The sequence below is a fragment of the Pteropus medius genome, unplaced genomic scaffold, assembly GCF_902729225.1.
Source record: "Pteropus medius unplaced genomic scaffold, Ma_sr-lr_union100, whole genome shotgun sequence".
Taxonomy (NCBI): domain Eukaryota; kingdom Metazoa; phylum Chordata; class Mammalia; order Chiroptera; family Pteropodidae; genus Pteropus; species Pteropus medius.
Window position 1 is genome coordinate 16,274,021 of NW_024344240.1, and position 24,264 is coordinate 16,298,284.

At 42.7% G+C, this 24,264-nt stretch overlaps 2 protein-coding genes across 2 annotated transcripts; both read right to left on the minus strand.

The window, feature by feature from the left end:
• Positions 1-13,930: 13,930 nt before the first annotated feature.
• On the minus strand, positions 13,931-18,353 carry DUSP6 (dual specificity phosphatase 6). Its single transcript, XM_039869012.1, has 3 exons — positions 17,499-18,353; positions 16,449-16,886; positions 13,931-15,428 (listed from the first exon to the last, which is right to left on the minus strand). The coding sequence occupies exons 1-3, from the start codon at positions 17,896-17,898 to the stop codon at positions 15,121-15,123; spliced, it is 1,146 nt and encodes a 381-aa protein (XP_039724946.1). The 5' UTR covers positions 17,899-18,353; the 3' UTR covers positions 13,931-15,120.
• Positions 18,354-19,014: 661 nt separating this feature from the next.
• LOC120607409 (protein IQ-DOMAIN 14-like) lies at positions 19,015-23,991 on the minus strand. The gene is made up of 3 exons (XM_039869315.1): positions 23,888-23,991; positions 19,708-20,172; positions 19,015-19,375 (listed from the first exon to the last, which is right to left on the minus strand). The coding sequence occupies exons 1-3, from the start codon at positions 23,989-23,991 to the stop codon at positions 19,117-19,119; spliced, it is 828 nt and encodes a 275-aa protein (XP_039725249.1). The 3' UTR covers positions 19,015-19,116.
• Positions 23,992-24,264: the final 273 nt, after the last annotated feature.

Here is a 24,264-nt window from a genome sequence, read left to right on the forward strand (position 1 = left end):
GCTTTACAAACATTCACATTATAAATATTTATTAGAGATCTACAAAACACATGACTGTACTTTACATATGCATATCATTAATATGCACAGTACGTCTATTTGTTCATGCCTTATCTAATATTTATTGAGCATCTAGTATGTACTTGGCACTATTCTAAGTGATGAGTTAAAAAGAGTACTTATAAGCTAGGTATTATTAATCCCATTTTACAGTAGAGGAACTGAGTTTCAGAGAATTTAAGTAAGCAGCTCAGAATCAGTATCAGTTGGGCAAAGATTATCAGCTCATCTCAAAGCCTACTTTTAAAAAACTGTACTACATGAAAAGACACTAAGACACAAGATAAAGGGACACAGTTGAATGAATCAACAGTTATAAACCAACCATTTATAATGGAATATGAGGTGCTATATAATGGAGATAAAGACAAATAGTCATGGGGCCGTGTCAAAATCAACTCCTAAATCTGCTTAAGGAATTCAGAAAACTTCCCAGAGGAGGTGGCATCTGAGTTGAAACTTAAGGGAGAAGTAAAGTTTGCCAAGAAGGCTGGCAAATATGTCATCATATTTAAGCTGCACAATAACCCCGGAAGGGCTACCATTATGGCTCTTTGGTGAAAAGACTGAGGTCAAGTTTGCCGAAAGGACTTGCTCAGGATCAGACAGTTACAATGGTGCATGTCAGGGTCTGTGCCAAGCATTTCACAGCCATTTGTCTGAGGGCAACCCTGAGGTTTTGTCCACCATACCACTAACATTATTGCCCCTGGGTGTTGCTTAGGCCTCGGCAGCATCATGTTGGTTAGTAATGAAGCTGGGATATACCACCAGCTCAGCTCAGCCTGACTCCCAAGCCCAAGAAGTAGGTCCTGTAGAAGATTTTTAGATTATGAGTCCAAAGTCCTAGTTTCTAAAGACAAGAGTGACTTTAGAAAAAAAGGAGAAAATTCATTCATTTAGGTTCATGTCAAGACTCTCATCCTTCCCACCAAAATAAATCCCAAGTGCACCTAAAATATAATAATAAAATCCTAAAAAATGCTGATCATCACTTCAAAGTAAAGAATGTGCTCTAAAATATTTTTTGTAAATCTCTATCCTTAAACCTTACTTTTTCCCATCCCCTCCCTACAAGTTGATTTCCTCACAGCCTTACGCTAAATCAAAGGAGTGGCCTGACTCTAGTTTCCCTTGGAAGGCCTGACTTGAGGCTGCCTGAGCTTTCTCTGTCTTTCTGTGACCTTCTGGTGGCCTGAGAGGTCTACCCACTTTGGTAAGGGCCTCTCAGATGCTTCAAATCTACCCATCAGTGGGATTCAGCTTTCCTTTGGCTAGAATAGCTCCCTAGAACCCTACTCACTTAGGATTTCCACTCTCTTCCTTTCCTGTTTCTCTAGTCTTTATGAGCAATAGCTCAACTCTCCTCCCCAGCAGGAGGGCTCTTGGGGTTGATGGTGATTGATTTATTTACAGTTCTTCTGTTTTGTTTGGTTGTTTTGATATTTTTTTTCTTCTCATGTAGGGTAAAAAGCCCAATGGTGTTTTTCTTTCACTATGTTATAACTCTAGGTATCAGCTAGAAATTCTTTAACTTTTCTTCCTGTATTAGCCTTTGTCTTTTAGTATTACTATAGACCTCATTACACCAGACAGACTTTAAATTGACCAATCCTTAGCCTGAAAAAAATCATCCTAAAACGTCAGAACAAAACAAGAATTATGCTACTAAATTAACATCACTAATGCTTAACATCTGAAAAGAAAATATTAAAAAAGAAAATATTTTTTTTAAAGAAAAAAAGAAGAAAAATTAGTTAGAAAATGTTTGACTCAGCTAGGTCAAGCATACAGCCTTCCTATTTGCCCACACAAGGGTACAGAAAAGCCTGTGGTGAGGAAAATGACCACCAGGAGCAAAAACCTGCAGTTTTGAAATACAACCACACAAAATGCAAAGTGTATTTAGCATAAAGGAAATAAACTGAACAGAAAATTTTGTGGTCATGCATAGAATTCTACAATTTTAATAAATTACAAAGAATGTATTTAATAAATGTAACTAGCTTTCAAAAACCTCTCCCCATTTCCTAGTGGTCTCCAAAGTAAACATATCTCCCACTTAGTAACATCTATTTCTATAGATTTAAGTTTCTGCTCTGAAATAATATAATCTTCTATCTGGGGCAGCTTACAAATACCTTTCCCAAATAATAAAGAAACAGAATTCAACCTCATTTTTCCTGTTCCTCAAAGAACATGCCATGCAGAGCTGCACGTTAATATCCATCAACCAGGAAATATTTAATAAACAGAATTTGTACTCTATTTATTCTGAGTTTACTTTAAGAAGCCACTTATCTCTTTTGGAAGGACTCGCCTTGCCAATCACCTTGTGGAAAAGGCCTGGGAGAGACACTCCCTGAGGACGTGCAGAATCCTAGGTCAACAGCTTGTGTGGTAGAAATAAACACTAAACTATCTACATCTTAAGATCTTCCCTTTTCCTTCCAAAGACAATCATTCTTTTTAGAGCAACTGAAACACATACACAGGTGTGCACACATGGACGAGTGTATGCACACACACACACACGCACACACACGCACATACAATGCAATGGCTCCTCTGGTACATTCTCAGAAATATGACCATGATTTCTTCTCCAGTGATGGTTAACACTAAAACACCAAAAATAAATCATAATTTTGGAGGTTGAAAGGCTCTTAAAAGCTATATCGTTCAATATCTCATTTCACAAATGATGACTCTGTGGCCCAGGTATAAGTGTATCCCAAAGAATTTATATTCACTGAAAATTTCAGGAAGAGATTAGAGTTTCTCCTTCTCTGATCTCTCACAGTGGAAAGATCAAAGGCTCTGCGATCAGATCAGCCTGGGTTTAAACTCCAGTTCCACATTTACCACCTTGGTGATCTTAAGTAAATTAATCTTTCTAAGCCTCCATTTTCCCATCTGCAAAATGGAAATGGTAAGAGTTGAAAAGATCCCGAATATATCACTATGAGGAGTTTCTTTCAGAATTCCCCTTGTCTGCCTAAAAAGCTGAACATCCCAAAAGAATTCTATTGTCATAAATGCCCTCTGAGAGAGTTTCACAACCAGAGAAGATTGGCTCCTATCATTGGAGAGAAGTCAGCATTAGAATAAGACCTAAACAGACATTGCCACAAAACTATCATAGCTCTCATTTATTCTCCTAAGAGCCCACTGATGTTCCTAAATTAATTATTTTCCCTTAAGTGTCCTTCCTTCTCCTTCCCCAACTGAGATGGTATATATGCCCTAAATTGTAACCATCTCCTTGAGTCATATTTTTCTGTGAACGCCTGCAAACATATGTGAATAGAAGTTTGTCTTTTCTCTTTCCAATCTATCTTTCACCAGTTTAATCCACAAGCTTCTAATCACTGAATCTAAAGAGTAAGAGGAAAAGATTTTCCTCCCCAACAGAGCTAACATGTATTAGGTACTTATGATGAACAAGGCACTGTACTAAGAACACTAAGTGTATTAATTAATTTGCTTGCCCATGTTAATTAATTATTAATCATTAACTTAATTATTAATAATTATTCTCTCACTAGTAATACACTATTATTTCCATTGTAGAGATAAGGAAACTGAGACACAGAGAGGTTAACCAACTTGCTTAAAGTCAGACAGCTAGTAAGTGATGGGATCAGGATTTGAACCTAGCAATCTAATTCCAGGGTTTTTGAACTTATGAAAGTAATCTCTACCTTACAAGAAGGTATCAAAGATTAGAAGAGATCATCTGCATACAGCATCTAGTTTGGCACAAATGAAGGGTTCAAATAATGTAGATTGCATTTTTACTATTAGAAAAATGTGTTATAAATGAAACTAGAGTGTTTCCCATCTTTCATCAAGGGTTAGAGTAGAACAAGAAATCTAATCTGTGCTTGACAATCAGTGTGGAGGGTGTTGGAGCTCCTGAAAATAGACAAGGACAAAAGAATCAGAGAACAAAAAAGTCGTCAGGATTATCTAGCACCATCCAATGGACCTCAATAGTCCAGTGACTAAAAAGGTGCAGGCTTTGTTTGGTTTCGTCCATCTGATCACAGAGCAGGAATATTGTCTCAACCCTAATATAAACTGGAGGAGGTTTGCCACAAACTCCCAGACTCCATGCTCGTCAGCCATCTTGCAAGAAGGAATTCAGCTCCCCTAATGTTCCTCATCCTCATCCTCATCCTGGGAGGGTGGTGGGCTAAGCAATGCCCACATCACTGTAGAGGATGTAAAACAATTGTTAAGAACCCGGGCTTAGAAGTCAAACAGACATGTGAACAAAAACCAACTTCACCAGAACTTACCTGGGGGATCTTCAGCAACCTTAATTTAAACTCTCTGGATTTCTGTTTTCTCATCTGAAAGATGAGGGTTTAATCTCTCTATAAAGCCTACCTCACAGGATAGTTGAGCCAGCCTCATGGTAATAGTTCAGTGTGTATTCTTTGATAAATTTATAAATTGGCTTTGTGGCTTATCATCCATTTGCAGAAAGTCATTCATGATTCTTTTCTTTCCCAAACAGAAAAAAAAAACAAAAAACAACAAAAAAAAAACATTCCCCTACTCTTTTGAATTCCTTCCATATTTCTTCTGGACCTTTTTTGTGGAAATAGGTAACATTACTTTCTATGTGCCAAAGTGCTAAGCACTTTACATGCATTTTCTCATTTAATCCTGATAAAACGCTATGAGATAATGCTATTTTTTTTTTTTTAAACACCTACAGCACCTGGTATTCCTAGGTGATTCTCCCATCCAAGTATTAATTAGGTTTGACCCTGCTTAGCTTCCAATATCAGATGGGATCGGGCATGTTCAGGGTGGCACGGCCGTAGACGGTAAGTGCCATTATTATCTTCATTTTTTTCACATATGAGAAGAGAAAAATTTTAATGAGGTTAAGTAACTGGTCTAAGGTTACACAGATAGCTAGTGATGAAGCTGATATTTGAAACTGCAAGATCTTGAGTCCAGAGCCTATGTTCTTAACTTGGTGCTATTTGTTGCTCTATCCTTACAATGATTTGTTTTTATTATTAGTTTCATTTCAAGGTTAAAAGGTCAAGATTCGTAATTAAGTTATATTTTTATGGCCTCCAGAATGTTCCTTGAATGCAATAGGTTGTCTATTATTGAACACATGAATGAATGAATGAATGAATGATTATATACCATAATTCCACTCCTCAAAGCCAATCAATCATAATTGATTTGCACTAAGTGCTTTACATCAACTGTTTCATTTAATGTTCACAACAACTCCATCAGCTAAATATTATTATTATTCCCATTGTACAGATAAGGAAACCAGAGAGATCAAGTAACTTGCCTAAGGTCACATGGCTAATAAATGACAGATATGGATTCCGATCTGGACAGATAAAACCCACTGACCGAGCTTGTAACCATCATTTCACAGCTGAGAACCAGATTTGAACTGAGATGGTCTGATCAAACCAGAGACATAGTCTATGACCCACTCAGCCAGCATTTCTCTTTTTAAAACTTTCTAAATCTTAACAGCTTTTGTCAAGGAGCTAGAAGGGCCTTTAAAATGTGAAACTTTGTATAAAAATCAAATTCCTTATAGGAAGGGTTTGGAAATAACAATTTTACTGGAACTGAGGTGAGAGAAGAAGGGAACAAGGATTTTTTTTTGAGGGGGGGAATTATCATAGAACTATATTTTCATAGAAGGCTCGCTATTTTTTAATCAGATTCTATTATTATTTGCAGATTGCTGATGGATATTAAAGGGGCCTTTTAAAGGGATAATTACTCTTCTCTTTGAGGATATATTTAAAATTGTGTGTTTTATGAATCTGTATGTGGACCACCAGTCTTGCTTATCATTTTGCAAAAGTGGTTTAAACATCAATAAAATGAAATCTCAAATTTATAAATGACAACAAGCTTTTCTGGCAATTGAAATACCAACCTGGCGAGAATAAACATGGAAATCTCATAGAGCTGTGTAAGTGGGAAGGGAACATTTACGCTTGGTAGAGACAATTGTACTTAATGCTCACAGGAAAAGAAGCCCACCTTGTTCTCAGGAGACCAAGGCCTCCAAGTGCAGACGTGATCCAGGAAAAGGATGATGGCATCATTGTAGACCATTCCCTGAAGAAGTCGGTCCAAAGTATTGTGGCAGTCACAAAAGCAAGCATCATCAGGAAGGATGTTAAAAAACAAAATAGAAAGCACGGCCTTATGAGTGCTCGCATACACGCACACACATATACACTCAGAGACACCAGAATTCATCTGCTCCAGAACTACTGGGTGGAGTTCCAGTCACTGAACCTCAAAAATGTCATAATGAAACTGGAACATATCCAAAGGAGGTCACTTAAAATTATTAGGGTTTGTAAAACAACAACAACAACAACAAAAACAAAGACTTTAAAACACTTCAGTCTGGAAAGACAAAGTATGAGAGTTGGTAGGCCAGAATCTGTAAAATCACAGAGTGAACTAATAGAATGAACACAGATTGTGACACCAAATTCCAGCAAAGCAGAACTAGAAGCTCTGATAAAACTATTTTTAGGGTAATTTAAGTTTTCAAATGCTTGTTTATAGGGCAGGTAATAAAACACAAAAAATAAATCATAACTCTAAAAGAGTCTATAGTAGTGAGCTTATCATAGCTTATGATGCAGTAACAGCTAAACTATATGCTCAGCCTTTCAATGTCCCATGTTATGAAAGATATGTAGCAAGCTCCCTTTCACGTTGTTTTTTGAAGACCCTGAGAGAGGAGATACTAGATTAAATTAACTATTGATTTAATACATATAGTATATCTGGTAATTCCCAAACTGGTCAATCAAAAGAATTATCTGGGGATCTTTTCTAAAAAAGCATATTCCCAGGCCTCATATTCAATGATTCTGATTCAGTACATCTGGGACTTAACAACACTAAGAAAAAAATTATTTCCCTAGAAAAATGCAGAGTGTAATCTGATTAGCTGGACTTGAATCATGTCTTATCCCTAAACCAATTACTGAGATGGGGAAAATGAGGCACTATTTTTGGCATAGTCTGGGTCAGGAACCCTCCCCTATGATGGGAGTGGGGTTTCCCCTAGGAAAGAAAGTAGGTGACTAGTATTCAGTCTCCTTTTCTTCCCAAATAACATATCGTTAATTATATTAAGGGAAGCATGTGTCCAACTAAAAGTCTACATCTCTCAGCATCTCTAGCTATGGCCATTCAGTAGCTAGAGTACAAGTCTGTTGGAAGATTTCCAAGAAGCTTCTTTAAAATAACCGACTCTACAGGGAAGTACACTCTTTTTCCTTCCCTCCTTCCTCCTTCCTCCTGCCTAGAGTGTGAATATGATAACCAGCGATGGAGCTCCTATCTTGCAACCGTGGGAATCAAACCTAGAACAAGCCTGAGTCTCAAGTGGTCCTGTGAAGTTGCCCTACCAGGCCAAGATTTTCTGTCTCCTGACTTTTATGGAACAGAATAAGCTCTCGTGAGTTTTAATGATTTTCAGTTTTTGTTCTCTTTACTAGGCTTCTGAACCTAATCTTCTCTAATACAAGATTCTGTAACCAGGCATAACTGGGAAGGGAGGCTAGGCAGACCAAAAACCATAGCTATTTTTATGCTCTGCTAATTCTCTTTAAACTTCATCCCCCTTATCTCTGGACATCCTGATTTTTTGCTCTCTGTTTTACAACTTGAAAAATGCTCTCGTCATGCCTTACAAAAAATTTGTTTTTACTACTTCCAAAGCTAGGGTATGATTCATCACTTATACCTGTACCATCCTTTTCACATATCTGTAAGCAGCCACTCCCTCTTCAAAATTTGGTTCAAGATTTGGTATACCCAATAATGCTTCTAGACCAGCTCCATTTAAGTCTAGATAATCAAAAGTAGATATTCTTTTAATTCAGTCTCTTGGACTCTGTTTCCGTGTTGTTAAACAGATTCAATCAGTGGTTTTCAAATATTTTTAGCCACAAGTTTCTTGATTCCAAAAAACATGAGCCCCTAACATCTCCATGCAAAGTTATGCAGGTGGGGCACTACCATCTTTGTTATTGTTTTTCATTGATTGACACCTTTTAGAATTGTGCAATATACAACCTGCCCCAAAATACACCTAGGAGGTGCATTCTCTGAGGAAGACCAGAGGAACAAAACTTAAAAAGCATTGCACTGATATTTTCAATTCTTATAATTGATAAAAGAATAGTATTTAGAATATAAAAACACGGCTATATCAATATGAGAAACAGAAGTAATTCAGCTGAAAATGTGACAAGAGACTTGAACAGGCACTTCGCAAAATAAAATGTCCTATGGTAAGTCAACACAAGACAACAAGCGTCAACTAAAGTCTGACAATATCAAGCAAGTGTCACAAAAATATCGAAATAGATGAAAACTCAAATTCAGTTGGTGGGAATGTAAATTAGTACAACCACTTTGAAAACAATTTGTCATCTGAAATTGGGGGTCTATATACCCTCTACCTATTCCACTCCTTTGTATACCCCAGGGAAACATGCGCACATGTGTATCAGGGTACATGCACAGAAGTTCCTTAGCAGTATTGTTTATAATAGTTAAAACTAAAAAGCACAATTGTCTATCAATGTAAAATGGTCTACTATAAAGGAATACTATGGAATGCAACGAAATAGTATCTTGTATGAAAACAACGAACTATCACTACACTCAATAACTTGGGTGGATCTATATCCAACTATATTTTCTCTGCCAAAATAAAAACATTAATATTCTTTTGTAAAACAATTTTATATTTTGTTTTATGGGTCAATCTTAATGATTGTTTTGATGGCATACTCTATTGTGAACATTAGAGACAGATGAAAAAAAGAGTTGGATTAAAAGAATAATTGCAGCAGTTGTTGACAACTGTTTTCAAGAGAGGAACATGAGATTAATATGGGGGCTCGCTATTATTGCTTAGAGCTCTACATTTAAAAAGCTTCCATGTAAGATGGGGCAGGTTGTGCTTTCCTAAACTGGCTGCAACAATATTTTCCATCCCATGTGCTCTTTCAGAATCATAACCTTCATCTGCTCTCTTTGAACCACGATAAGCCTCTGTATACAGCAGAAATGACTCCTGAGCCTAGGTCCTAAAAGCCAATACAGTTTCCACCTGGCTCTCTCACTTGAGGTTTTACCCATGGAACCCAGATACCATACTATGAGAAAATTTAGGCCATGTGGAGAAGAACCAAAGTCCCTGGTCCTAAACCTGGCTGAGCTCCCAGCTGATAGCCAGCACCAACTCGCCAGCCATATGAGTGGAGCCATCTTGGAAACAGAGCCTTTGGCTGGCAGTTAGGTAGCTACCCCATGCGATAAGGTACTGAGCATATACCAGCCTTCCCTGCTGAGATCTGCCCAATTGCAGACTTAGGAACAAAATAAATGATCGTTGTTGTTTGAAGCCACCAGATTTTGGGTGGTTTGTTATGTAGCGATAATAACTGGAATGGAAGATAAAGGGACATTCCTGCTACATTTGTCCTGGGAGCTATGTGTTCCCAAAGAGCACCTTCTATGCCTTCCTCTTTTTCTTTCCTCCTGTTAGGATTTACAGTAGAAATTAAGTTAGACTTAATAAAAAAAACACTTAATGTAATTAACAGTTAGGTTGTCTCCAAAAGCAGGAAAGGGGAAGTTCTAGCTTAGATGAGGCAACTTTTTTCGGACTTGCATGGTGCTCTTTGGGGTGTCATTACCAAATAATGTGTGGTATTGTTTCCTTTGTATGTCTGAGAGTTCATTTTCGGAGGTATGGCGAGCTAAACTTTGCATCACTAAAAGGCAGTGGCTATGCACACATTCTCTAAAGATATTTTTCATGACCAAACGGGGAAGTGGATGGGCCACACTGCATACATGTGCTCTATTAATTCCTTCCTATATAAAAATCCAAATGTAGTGTCTAAAATGTTATTTTGACTGTTGCAGCATATAGGGGCATACAAAGACTTGCCCAGTATTTCCTTGGAGGTACCACTCTGATTGGGGGTACTAACAGAAAGATACGAGGTTACACTTAGAAATATGCCATTGCCTTCAGCCTTTTGAGGGCTGGTTAAATCTTCGGTTGCCTTTTATTTTAATCTTGTTTCATTGAATCAGTGCAATACAGATCAAGGCCTGGATAAATATTTGTGAGTTGTTTGAACTTTGTTCTGTACCCTTAAATACTCTTAGGAAATCAATTTTGGGCTAAAAAAGTTTGAAGATTCTGTCACCAAAACTGAACTGATTCAGGGCCAACTGTGATAAGAATACAAGAAGAATAAGGGTTTTCGAAAGTCTGCGGGATCTTTTGGAAAATAATTATTACTGCCTGGGGAACTGCATATAAATGATTCCCAAGTAATCTTTCTGAAGCAGTTTAAGGTCTGAAGACTGATTTTTTTAGGTGACTTTTCAAGAATATTTACCCACAGCTAAGCTACCACATGATCTACAGTGTTCTATATCTCTTTTAAATCTGAAGACCTCCATGGTAAATTTCCTCATTCTTTCTCCTTCTCTCTCACTTCCCTACCCCGCCCCTACCTCAATCTATCTCTCCCTGCCCCAGCTTTTCTCCAAGAGGGTCAAATTGAGGAAGTAAATGTCTCTGGGGTCAGTTCACTTGTGTAATCCTGAAATGGGAGTGTGGACAAGGGTCAGGGCCAGCTAGACAGTCACTAACCACTCTAGAAATCCTTAGGAAAGTCAGTTTTGTAATTTATGTGCTCATGAGCCCAAAATAGGGCAACTTATCTGTGGAGAGGGCGAATGGAAGCTTCCAGACAGAAACAATATCTCTCTGGCAGCTTATCAGCTGGGGTCCTCTGGCTCTCTCATGATTTGGCTGCCGAATTTGTGTTTGACTTGGCAGGTCCCTTAACCTCTGCTTCCTCTACTTCCTCAGCTGTAAAATGGGGTCACCACTTCCTAGCCAACATCACAGGACTTTATAAAGATGAGCAAATGCGGATGACAAGCAGTTTATAACAAGAAGAGGTAAAGCTTCAAAGCTCAGTTGAACCACTTCCCCTTAGGTGACTTTAGGCATTATTGGCCTCTCTCTGCCTCAGTTTCCTCATTGAAAAACAAGGATAAGAATAGAATCTATCTCACAGAGTTGGTTTAAGGTTTAAATGAGATAACATTGTACATGAAGTACAGTACTGATACTATTAATAAATGTTATTTGTTTTACCTGCTCTGCACCTCATTTTATCATCTAATATATGTCACCGATCCACAACCAGGAAGCTGGAATTATAAAAGAATCCTAGAACGAAAAATAAAGACTCTCATTTTGTAGACAAGGAAAAGGAAACTCGAAGAGGTTGGGTGACTTGCCCAGGGCTGTCCCATTCATTAGTGAGAGAGCAAGAGTTAAGAGTTCAGGTCTCCCATTGTTGGGTCAGGGCAAGTTTCCATTTTCATTCCTTTGAAGGCTGTGCTGGTATTTCTATCCCCAGATAATCCTTTCTCTGTCTGATTTTAACCCTAAAACCAGTTTATACCATTAACCAGTACATTCCTTAGTCTCCCACAGCCCCCACAAAAACCTGCCAATAGCCTCCTCTCTGGAAAGGCCCTCCCCAACCCCCTTCCTGCAGAAGGCCAGGAAAGGTAACCCTTTCTCCAAGACCTGAGGAAGCCACTAATGGGGACAGCAGGTGAGGAGGGAGGCTGGGGAGCTGCAGCTGCTGGCAAAGGTTGCCCTAGTAACCATGCTGGCTCCATTCAGGAAGTGAGCCCAACTCCAAGATGCAAAATGATCTCCTTCATGCAGCTCTTACAAGCACAAAGGAACCAAAGGAACAGAGGGATGGCCAGGAGAAAGGGAGGCACAGGGCAAGGCGGGGGTCCATGCTGTCAGTTACAACCTTCCACCTTCCATAGAAGAATGAGAAAGAGAATAGCTCTTTGAATCTTCTGGCCTGTGTGAACCGTAAAATCCACCCATTTAACATGAGTCCTTTTGTGGCAATAGAGAAAAGCAGGTCTCCCTCTGTTCACCAGCCTTGTGAAACAATATGCCAGGAGGAGGGGGGGGAAATCCCAAACATTGCAACTTTACGGGGACCCTAAACTCTTCTCGCTAGCTCTCTTTTATTCATGCTGATGACAAAGACCATTTGCTACCAATTTATTGCAAACTTTTTTTTCACAGCTTGAGCTGTTTAAATGCAGGGAGCTCCCTCTCCCCAAATCGCTGTCAGACACTTGCTGAATGGGCCAGGCTCAATTATGTTCCTTCCACAGGTTCAGCTCACACTGTGACCCTGCATGGCTTCCTGCTATTCATATGTGTTACTTCCCCTTTGTGGTAATGGCTTGTGGCACTTGGCCAGAAAACATTATTAATTTCAGAAGTGGACTGACAAACAACAAACCCACAGTGAAACGAGAGGAAGTGCTGGGGAGGCCAGCTGTCGGCTTGAGCAGAGCCATAGGAACTCAATGTATGCAAGTTCTAGGAGGAAAGGAGATGATAATCCACAGAGAGGAAATGCACTAAAATTATCTACAGCCCATGTTAAAGAAAAAGAAAGAAAAAGAAAAGAAACCAGAAAAAAAGAAAGAGAGAAAAAAAGCACACTGCTACTTGAGCTGCAGCTGGACAGGAAATTGCTAACGCTGCTTGCAAATCCCTACTTTGAACAGGCAGTTTAGGGAATGCCAGGAGCGGAAACCGTTCAGAACTGGATTAACACGAGCCAAGTTGAACTGCAACCCACTTCTCCTTTCTGAGCTCCGGCTGGCTTGGGGCAGCCAAATGGGAGAGTTGGTATTTTCTGCACCGTTTGTCTGTCTTTTATATATGCTTAGTTGCTAAGTCACTGGACAGTTTGATATGATCGCCATAAAACCAGGGCCACTTGCTTCCTATCATGTAGATTACCAAACAATCCAACCGGCATCTCACACTTGAGATGTGGGTGAAAAGCTTGACTCTCTCCCCAATACAGGTAAAGAGACTAAGCTCATTTGAAAAAGGTACAAAACGTAGGTAGTCTAGTTCTTTTGAGTTCATACACCAGCCCTTTGCTTTTATTTTGGCTTGTGTACTTTCATACTCGGGACGAGAAGGAATGTCCCAAAGCAAGTGACAGGATAGTAAGCTTTTACCTTGAAACTGTTAAAAAATAACCTCCGTAAAGCTGAAAATGGTGATTTCTGACCCACGTTCTAAACCAGATAAGCACAAAGCACATTAGAAAAGGAATGGTAAAGTGCCAATGTAAAATTTTAAAGCCACATTCAGGTTACAGTGACAAAGCTGATATTCTTTGCCATGTACATGAGAAAGGCAAGGGGAGACACTTCTGACTTGTTACTCCAGCACTAGTAGAATTTGCAAGGAGAATTGCCAGATAGTAAGGCTGGGAAACGAATTATCCCTTTCTCCTTGGCATAGGTGTATAGGTGAATAGAAGATCCTAACAGGAAGGGAAGTTAACACTGTGACTGTCACCTTGTTCTTCTGGTACTCGCCCCGCCCCGCCCCCACACCCCCTTCTGACTATTCACAAGTATACAAATCTTATATTCTGCAACTTCATTTTTCAAGAGCTTACCATTTTCTTTAAAAAGCCAGAACTATATTCGTAGAAAGTTTTATCCATATACAATAGTCAGTCCATTCTGTCATCTTTATTTGAAACGCAAGATTAATTTCATAAACTGTACCTGAAAAGCAGTCTTAGAATAGCTTAAAAGATGAGAATTTTCTCCTGCTATTCCTATATGTGTTTTACAAGCCAGTATCAGTCCTACCTGAAAAATAACTAAAATGTGTCACTTCACATGCAGGTACAATTAAGGATTTTAAAACACACAGTCAATAGCCAAAATAGTTATTTATTAATAATTTAAGGTTTTACATTCTTATAATAAATTTCATCTCAAAACTTTACACCATGAACATAATGGAGCAACTTAACTCTCCCTTCTTCACAATCATATGCACTTCACCTATCAAATGGGTACCCATGCTCACACACACGCTTCCAGTTTTATACAAATTTTTTAAAAGGAAAGAAACCAACCCAAAGTATTGCATTAGAGGTGACACTCCCTGAAGAATTTTGTACAGAGGTAATATGCTGTTTAGCACAGCTGAAGTTAAAAAAAAAGTAAGCCCATGATTTTGGTGCCTTTCCAAGATATCCCCTTTAAGACAACACAAGCCAAAATATTTACAAAGGTAAGGCATAGTCAAACCACATTAAAAGGAAAAAAAAAAAAAAGTCACAAGGAAGATATATAAAAGAGACTAAAGACTGCACCATAACAAGGTCTCAGCAATAATAGTGTCCATGAAAATGTCATTCGGAATTGGTAAAGTCGAGCATGCTGCAAATATATCCTTTGGATTAGAAAAGAGCAAAAGATTCTATTTTTTAAGAAGTGGTATAATTGCTCTTTCTCCCTTTGGACGATTTCTTTTAAACCCATCAAAGAAAAAACAAACAATTCAAACACTGCCAAGTGATTTAAGATCAAATATTTACAATAATCAAATGGAGTATCAGATCTGTTTTACCTATTATTATTATTATTTTATTTTTTTTGCAAACCAATACTACAAATACAGAGCTGAAACCTGTCTTTGGCTCTTCTATATGCAAAATTGAATCAGTCTTCACTGAAGACAATATAGTCAGTTCCAGATGCAAAAGGAAAGTCATACAAAGCCCTAAAGAACACATGCTCCTATCCTGCCATTTGTCCTACCCTATTTATCTGGAAGTCCTCAAATTCCAGTCCCTGCATGGGTAGGCTGTACAAGTGGGTGTGGAGCAAATCTACCGCCTGTATCTATACAGTATGTCCTGTTCTTCCAACAAGAAGGGAGCAAATCTCTCCCTTTGTAATAACCAATTCCACACGTGGTAACCTTTTCTAATACAAACAGCAGGTGTCATTTGGACACCCAGGGCCACAGACAAAGAAAGCAGCCCAGCTGATGCTGCCAAAAGAAATTGCTGAAGGAAAGGACACATCCCAACGAGGAGGGGTGTGGGCCTTTCACGTAGATTGCAGGGAGTCCACCTGGTAGACATTCTGGTTGGAAGGGGTGGTGAAGTAGAGCTGCTGGGCAGGGACCCGGTTGTCACAGGGGCTGCTCAGTCCCAGCGTCCTCTCGAAGTCCAGCAGCTGGCCCATGAAGTTGAAGTTGGGGGAGATGTTGGATTTCTTCATCTTGACAATGTCATAAGCATCATTCATTGACAGATTGAGCTTCTGCATAAGATAAGCCACAGTCACAGTGACCGAGCGGCTGATGCCAGCCAAGCAATGCACCAAGACGCCACAGTTTTTGCCCCGGGCTTCATCTGTAAACACACAAAAAGGAAGGCAAGATTTCAGCAGACTGAAAAACTACCCTTTGTGAATGATCAATCTAAAAAATAAAAAGATAAAAAATAATCGTGTGGCAGTTGAACCCTGCAGGCAGAAAATGTATCATTGCAATAAAACATGTACACTGGGCACAATTACATATTTCAGATATTTTTCAAAAAGGGAGCTTTTGTATTAAGTTTCTGCCAACAAAAAACTCCTTAATGTGTGTGCATTCTTTGCCTCAGCATGTGAATACCAGAAACTCTGCAATATGGTAGTGAATGCCTTTTATACAGACAAGCAGATTGCAAGGGTCTATTAAATTATTCTCCAACTGTTGTGCAGCTAACAATGGAGGTATTCAGGCATTTTAAAAGAGAGAGGGAAGTCACAGGGGACAGCCCATTAGGAGGAACAGGATGTCGACATGGCCTGAAAATGAGTTCCTTTGTAATAGGAAATGCATTACAATGCCTGGAGATTCACTTCTCCAGGCTTCCAGCCCACAGTCCTTCCTGCTGAGCTCAGGTTACCCTCACTGGCTCACTGTTAACCGGTATCACAGTAACATTCGACCGGATTACAACATCTAACATATTTATAGGGCTTTCCAACAACTAACTTGACGTCCTAAAATAACTCCTAGGTCTTTTAAAATGATAAAGCAATGCTACAATTCCTGTGTACCATAAGTACACCTATTCTGCCCTCCCCCAGTCCAAAGATTGTGGGAAAATTCTGTTGTCTGATTATGAACGGCCCCTCTTTCAAATGAATTCAAAGAGTCAAGAAACAGACAGCATTTCAAATACAACAGTGCTCTGCAGGCTTGTCAAAAGGCACTTTTCTTCTTAGCAAGATAAACCAGAATTAAGAACGCCCTTGGAACATTAAGAGACCTGTAGTCCCGTAAAATAGCAAATAGCAATAAAGATTAACAGCTTAAACTCTATGAATGGCTAAGAATTTTGCATTTAAAGGTCTGAGCGAGGACTGTTAATTAGTCTCACCTATGAAAGAAATGGCCTCAGGGAAAAACTGGGACAGGTTTTGGCTCCAGTGATCCGATATGGGGATCTGCTTGTATTTAAACTCTCCTGCGTTCTCAAAGAGATTCGGCAAATTGGGGGTGACGTTCAAGATGTACTTGATGCCGAACTCCTCCAACACGTCCAGGTTGGTGGAATCCTTGGCACACCCCAAATAGAGGAAGGGCAAGATCTCCACGGGGAAAGAAGGCTGGCTGTTGGACAGCGGGCTGCCATCCGAGTCCGTTGCACTGTTGGGGTCTCGGTCGAGATCAGACTCTATGTCCGAGGAGGAGTCGGAGCTGATCCGCAGGCCCCCGAGCCCCAGTACTGGCAACGACGGGGAGCTGCTGCTACAAGAGCCGTCTAGGTTGGTCTCGCAGTGCAGGGCAAACTCGGCTTGGAACTTACTGAAGCCACCTGCCAGGACGAGAAAAGCAATGTGTAACCCGAGATTCCGTAGTAGTTTTCACAGCTTTCAGAGCCGCAGCCTGGCGCAGGCAACACTACAGCACCCTACGAACCCATACACAGAGAGCCAGATACAAAATTATAAGACACTAAATATACGCCCTCCGGAGTAAAACGAACGGTTCCGCCTCCCCTGAGAACCCTTACTCTTTGGAATCCGGAAACGCACAAAATGGCAACTTTCCTGAATATTTTGAGGGGCTAGGAAGTGCCAATCTGCACCCCAACGACTTCTCTCGTCCCTCATATCGTAATTCAAAATCCAACAAAAGAAACCAGAGAAAGGTTGAGGGTATTCCAGGTAGGAATGAGAATTAGAAAGAAACGGCCGGTGCCTGAGGCCGGGAAGAGGGTGAATTTGCGCTGGCCTGGCTCGCGGGTGCCTGACACCCGAGGCTCGCAGCCGAGAGCCGGCTGACGGCCCCTGGCGGGGCTGTGGCTCAGAAGCGCCGGCCAAGCGCGGCAAGGGTACTTGCAGTCCTCTCGCCCCACCGGCAGCCCGCAGCCCTGCGCCCCCCACCCCCCGCCGCGCCCCGCGCGCGGGGCTCCCCCGGCACATACCTTCCAGGTAGAAGGCCTTGCAGCCCTCGTCTTTGAGCTTCTTTAACAGCAGTCCAAGCACCGACTCGCCGCCGGTATTCTCGTTCCAGTCGCTGCTACTCTCGTCGTAGAGCACCACCGTGTCGGTGCCGCAGCGCCGGGTGAAGCGGTCCCGGTCCTCGCCGCTCGTGAAGAGCGCGCGCACCGGTAGGTTGCCCTTCTGCAGGCGCCGCAGCATGATGCCCGGGATGGCCACGTTGATGGCTGACTCGATGTGCGACGACTCGTACAGCTCCTGCGGCCGGCAGTCCATCAGCAGCAGCCGCTCGTTGCCCAGCTCCAGCTGCTCATTGAGCCACGACACGGTCTTGCTGATCGCCATTTCCGACGCGAAGGGCACGGGTCTGAGCGTATCTATCATGGGGGTCGAGCTGCGAAAGCGGGTGCCTAGCAGACGCCCCTCAGGGCAGGCATAGGCTGAACGCGCCGCACGAAGCCGCCGCTCAAGGAGCGGGGTTGAATTCCACCTCGCCCTTCCCAAACCAGGTTAGCGGTAGGGGAAGGCAAGACAAGTGAAGCCGGTGGTTCCTTCTGCACCGGGCTGCAGCCGCTCACTCTCGGTGTCAATGAATCTCTCTGAATGAAGCTGCCCAGACAGTTTTGTTCCTCCCCAGTGAATGAAATCCAATTAATTCGGACTCCGAGCTACTGGGGAGGGGGAAGTCCGGCGGCTTCTAATCCCTCCCTCCAAGGCTGCTCCTCAAATCCACCCGAGCGTCTTTCTCCTCCGATTATTCAAGCTTCGATTTGCTCACTCTCCCTTGGACTCGGCTCTCGCACACCCCCTGCGCGAGGCAGCTCCTCAATGGATACAAACAGCGAGCGTCTCAATGGATACATTCTCCGGGCCAGCCAATGAGCGCGCTGCGGAAGGGGCTGTTGCCGTGGAGACGGGCCGGCTGGAACAGGTTGTGTTGATGAATTGTTAATGAGTTTGTCATTCACAAAAACGGAAAGGAATTTCCGCTCCGGATAAGCCCCAGTGCAAACAAGCTGCAACAGCGAGCTCGGCGGGAGGAAGGAGAAAGAAGAGGAGGCGGTGGCGGTGGAGGAGCAGGGCACATAAACCAGGGCACTTCAGTTGTCTCATGTTTCCTTCTGTCGAGCGTTCACACTTTGCGTCGGAACTTTTGCGCACAAATGGTGCAATTAGCAAGCACAAAAGCTCTTGTTCTTGACGCCTGTGCTCGCAAGCGAGCTGTAGGAAAACTTCTGCTGACTTTTTTCCCCCTTTTTATTCCCACTAAACTCGTTTGGACTGGAGTTCGCCTTACCTCCCCCCAGCCCGCCCCCTTCTAGGCAGTGTGGCATTTGTTGCCAGTTTAAAAAGCCCAGCTCTGTTTGCTCTGATGTTCTTTTAGCCGAGGCTGTGTTGGGGCTGCTGGACTGTCTGGGCTTTAGTGACCGATGAAGTGTTAAATGCTAATTCGACATCTTTCGAAGCAAACCAGGACTTTGTTGAAACACTTTAAAGCAAGCAAACAAATGCCTGTTGTTCAGATAATAGGAAGAAAGCTTTTTAAAAATAGCGCTTTAATTATTTTTTTTTAACAGTGGAGACTACAGAAACTGATGTTTTTTATTCCCCTCTAGCAGCGTGGGGAATTAGGAGACATAGTTCCGGGGACCCAAAATCCATCGCCCCCGCTCCGTCACCCACCGCGCGCCGCGGGGTGGGGGTCACGCTCGTTAATCTTTTCTGGGCTACGAAGTAGGCTTCCGACAGAGGAGACGGTCTGGCGGGGCTGCCTGGGCGAGGTGCACTAGGGCGCGCGGAGTCAGCCTGCTGTCCCCACCATCGTCGAGGCATGGGGAAGTCCTGCCGCAAAGCCTGCAAGCTGCGGGGCGATTGGTTACTGTAGACAGGAATGTCAGAGGAGAGCTTTCCCTACCCCCACCCCGCCCCCTCTTCCCTTCTGGAACCGCAGCCCCCTCCCCTGCGGGTCGCTGGGCACTCGCGGATCAACCGCAGCGTCTGCGCGTTGCACTCCTTGCCACCACGCCCGCCACCCACGCCTGCTCGCTCAGGGAGCGCGGGGTGTTGGGCTACCCCGCGGACCCTTGCGGGGCCGAGTGCGATACTGTGGACTCCGTAGCGGCCCAGGGCGGGTGAGGGGAGAAGAGGAGTGCCTGCTGGGATCCCCTGGCTCCCAAGGGGGGCTGGGAGTACCGGGGAACGTCTCTGCCGCTCTGCAGGGCCAGCAGGTAATGAGGGAGATACTGGCCAAGAGCTCGGCCAAGGCGCCGGGGCGCGGGGACGACGGGCCTGAGACCGGATGAAGGTGTGGCACGGCTGGGGCCTCGACGACAAGGAAGCGCGTTCCCAGCGCGCAGAGCCCTATTGTTATATAAAAGTGCCGGGGCCTGCCCCTCCCGAGCGGAAAACCACCTGTGTGCTGCCGGCGCGGCGCTGAAGGGCGGGGGGAGGGGGACACTGCGGCCGGAAGGCACTGGCCCTAATCCGGCCTCCCTCCCTAACCCCCGGCGGAAAAGAGGCTGCGCATTGTCCTGCGGCCGCCAGGGAGGCGGAAGCGGGGGCAGTGGCTCGGCGGGGAGCAGCTCTTCCGAGCGCCCCTGCGGGCGCTCTTCGCCCTTCGCGAATGTAGTGGAGGGCACCTGAGGCCGCGGGGTCTCCCTTAGCCAGACTCCCCGCAGTCACGGGCCTGCCGGCTGACGCTCCCGCTCCAATTTGCATTTTTAGTCACCCGCCTCTTCCCCGGTTTGGGGAATGTAGGCTAAAAAAAGGCGGCTGCGAGGCTCAGGTTGCCAATTTTGGAGCTCTGCTGCAGGCATGTTGCCCCGGGAGGAGCGTGTTCCACGAAGGTGGGGGTTGTTGCGCTCCTCTCCCCGCGCCTTTTTTGGGCATGCCTTGGAACAAAATTCCCATATTTTACTAGATATTATCGAGTTCCAGCTGGAGGAGGCCTGCGCTGGAGTTGACGCCTCCGATCCGCCCCCACCTGTAACAGAAGTTCCCACCCCAAGCCTTTTTAGTCACAGACAGGGAGGCGAGGAGGAGAGGTGCAGGATACCCTGCCGCGATTTAAGAAGAGCAAAATCTTTCAGCTGGGGACCTCCTACGGAAGAGACAGGGAGGGAAATTGGTTTCTACTTAGCTTTTTTTAAAAAGTGCAGTTACCTGAACCTGGGCATAAATTTTGGAGGAAAATCGCAACACTTCTCAAACCTGAAGATCGAAACATTTAGTTTGACCCAGGTTTCTGAAACCCTCTCTCAACAAAATGATGGTCCTAAGCACATTTGATAAAATGGCTCTCTGACTGCTTCGCCCTAAGCCGTGCGGCGTAAGAGCCTCTGGAGTGGGACAGCCCGGGTTTAAATTGTGCTCCTATCGCTTCCTAAGCATTCAACATTGGTTAAATCATCTAACTGTTCTAAACCGAAGTCTCCTGCGTTGGCATAATGAAGATAATAAAAATATGCACGATGATGGATTGAGTAAAGTGAAATATCCTAACGTGGTGTTGGTGTGCTGTTAGCTGTCGATATTGTTTTTGTTGTTCTGCATTCCAAACCTGCATAATGGCCTGACTTCTTTCCACTCCAAAGACGCCCTTTGAAAGTTGCCTAACGGCTCACCTGGAACTCGCTAGTCTACAGAGAAGCTCTCTGAGGAACTGCCCTCAGCAGTTTAATCCATCCCACCCAATTCAGCTGTGAAACAAAGTAGGTGCTGTTACAGACCAGGTTCAAAATCCTTTAACACAGTTAACAAAGTACCCAGTTAGCTTTCTAACTTCTCCCTAAAGGGTTCTTTTTTAAACAACCTCTTCTCCAACCACACAAAACTGATCTAAAAGAAACGATACGTATTGGGCATTTACTACATGGTAGGCATGGTCTTGATTTCTGTGTTTATATGCATAATATAGATCAGTCCAGAAAATCCATGTAAATTATCCCCATTCACAGAGATTAAGAAATTTGCCTGAGGTCAAGCAGTAGCAAATAGTGGGGTCAGGATTTGAAGCCAGACCTCTAAGGATTAACCACATGCATGTAATACAGGGTATTGGAGAGACCATACCACGCTGCGGAAATTTGAAGGATTAAAGTCTGCATTTTGAATTTTGACCACCAGCTTAACATGTTCTGTTGCACCCTCCCCACAGATGTCAAGGATAAAAATTAGGCTTATTTTCCTGCTCCTTATATATCTGGTGGTTTTCTTTGCACACGCTTCTTCATTAGTTGACCATTAATAAATTCTGCTTATCTCTCTTCCTTAGCATATGTCTTAGATCCTGAAAACTACCATTACTTATCTAGTGCGTCAGCCTAGTACATGGGCCTGGGTTCAAATCTTGGCTTTGTTAACTCAGAGTCTGACAGAGGACAGTTACTTAATAGCCTCTTTTTGCCTCCATTCATGCATTCACTCATGCATTTTTTATAGGTTCCAGAAAAGCAGCAGTGAATAAAACAAGAATACCTACCTTCCCAGAGCTTGTATCCTAGTGAGAACAGACAATAAGCAAAATAAATAATTATATTATATATTGGAAAGTGAAAGTGCTATGGAGAAAAAGCAAGGAAAGGAATTTAGCAGTGTGTAAAATGGGAGTTAGTTTTGCCTACCTCAAAGGTCCGTGAGGATTAGAGACAATCGAGAAGACACACAAAAAGTGTAGGGCACAAAATGGGGACTCAAAAGAAGATATTTTTAAAACTCATTGCTTTTTTTCTGCACAAAGCTGACTCCTTTTTGCTGATGATCCTGCTTTGAATCTCATCCTGGTCCTGTCGCCCAGCTTCTCAGGAAAAACTCGGAATTCTGAATTCTAGCAACTAGAAGAATCACAGGCTTCTTTACTTCTGGAGGCCTTAGTTCTCTGCTTAGGATATTATTTATATGTATAGGGCTTTGTCTAAGTACAGGGAAGCAATTGCAGAGATCCTAACTTCTCTCTGTGTTTATCTGTGTGTGCATGCACTCGTGCTTGAATTCTTTCCTGTGTTTTCCCCTGGGAAGTTGCTTAAAAGTTCTTCGGTTATATGTTTGCTTGGCTATTGATGAAGTATTCTGACTTTACAGGAATTTTCCTGCGTTTCAGATTTACAAGACCCAAAAGAGTTAGCATGACCTTTAATCTCCTTGGAGCAATCTCTATGAATACAATGACATTCATTAACACATCATGTGAAAATAGTTAAACAGATTTTTAGCTAATGGGGAGAGAGTGTTTTTGAAGGTCTGACTTAAAATCTAGTCTTGCGGCATAATCAAGATTCGCTTTTAGAGGTCCCAGGAGGCCCTCAAAGTGACAGTGGCTTTCAGAACAGCAAAACCTCAACAGAATTTAACTGCATTTGAAAAACATGTTTCAAATAGTTTGACTTAAAACGAAGGGCATGTGAGGTTCACAAAACTCATGCTGAGGTCTCCTGACAGGTGCCACAAAAAGACAGCAAGTTATGTATGAACAGCAGGAGCCGAAGAACCCAAGAGGCCCAAAGGACTGACAATAGAAAACAGGTTCTATGCATTGATAGGCTGTGCCTGGAGAAAACCAAAGGGAGTTTCAAATATGAGCCCCAAATTAAAAAAACGACTGCAGATCCTGGTTTGCAAACAAACTGCTTCTCAGTGGCAGTTCTACACAGCTTGCCCCAGGGGGAGGGGCTGCAGGTTCTTGGTGAATGCAGGTTAATGATTTTCCTAAAAATGCGAGCGAGGGGAAAAGGCAGGTTAGGTTAGATGGCGACTAACCGCTGGATGGCAAGCAGTGCCAGAGTCACATCCACAGTCTCATCTAGGGAGTGGTTGGAGCTTTCCTATAAATGACGTAGTACTTTCACACTTTGCCAGAATGATACAATCTGAAGAAAAATGTGAACTAATGACAAATTCAGACCTTGACCCCAATCAGGCTAAAGTTTTAAAAATTATAGTCTTCTTTAGCTTTTCTGTTTGTTTTCTATCACCTAATGGAATGCACATTAATTTACATTCAAGATCCCACAGAGACTTTATCTAGAATATTCTTTTGAAGTCCTTAGCAAGAAAATGTAAAGATAACAATGTTGATTTCTTCTTTCAGATGTTTTAGTTTCTTTCCTTCCAGCCAGAAAACATTCATTGATTCTTCTCTCTTATCCTTTATCTTCACAAAGTAGGAAACATAAAAGCTTATGTAAATGTATATGGAAGAGGTCCTCAGGAAGCTGGCATCTCTGCAGTACAGCCAAGCTCACTGACCTTTTCTTGGGCGGGGGCGGGCGGGGGTGGGGGGCGTGCGCAGGGAGGTGGTGGGTGCTATCGCACCTTGCTTCCTATTGTACTATTTCCAAAGCCTTGAGGATGATCCTTAGTTGGAAATCAGGCTTACATTGCCTTCCAGGGAGGTGAGTGGCTATATGTATTCATCTTTCTAGAACTTTTCCTGGTCATGTCATGAAGCCTCATGTGTTCAGCTTCCTGGGCGTTAGCCATGCTTCAGCTACACACAGAGCACTTGCCTTGTGTCTCTTTGTGTGGGCTATGTTTCCTCTGGTGACTTTTCTCCTTCTTCATCTTGTGTTCCTTTATTTATTCAGGTGTGAGCAGTACAAATAAATGTTGTGTAAGAGGACTAATTATTTTTCTAAGAAGGTACTATTTCCTGCCAGCCCATTTTTGCCTCAGCAGTCAGTAGAAATGACTGTGTGTCCACAATACAAGGAAGGCTTTAGCTCAGTTTATCAAGCTTAAGAACTCACAGGTTAT

Bases quoted from the DNA above. Each gene is read 5' to 3' on its own strand.
- DUSP6 (XM_039869012.1), bottom strand. From the start codon at position 17,898: ATGATAGATACGCTCAGACCCGTGCCCTTCGCGTCGGAAATGGCGATC. The intron at 16,887-17,498 runs GTATGTGCCGGG...TCGTCCTGGCAG, and splicing joins CAAGGCCTTCTACCTGGAAG to GTGGCTTCAGTAAGTTCCAA. The intron at 15,429-16,448 runs GTGAGACTAATT...GTGTGTTTACAG, and splicing joins TGAGGCCATTTCTTTCATAG to ATGAAGCCCGGGGCAAAAAC.
- LOC120607409 (XM_039869315.1), bottom strand. From the start codon at position 23,991: ATGGCTAACGCCCAGGAAGCTGAACACATGAGGCTTCATGACATGACC. The intron at 20,173-23,887 runs GTAAGCCTGATT...AGTCTGGCTAAG, and splicing joins TCACCTCCCTGGAAGGCAAT to GGAGACCCCGCGGCCTCAGG. The intron at 19,376-19,707 runs GTACTCCCAGCC...ATCGCCCCGCAG, and splicing joins AGCGGCAGAGACGTTCCCCG to CTTGCAGGCTTTGCGGCAGG.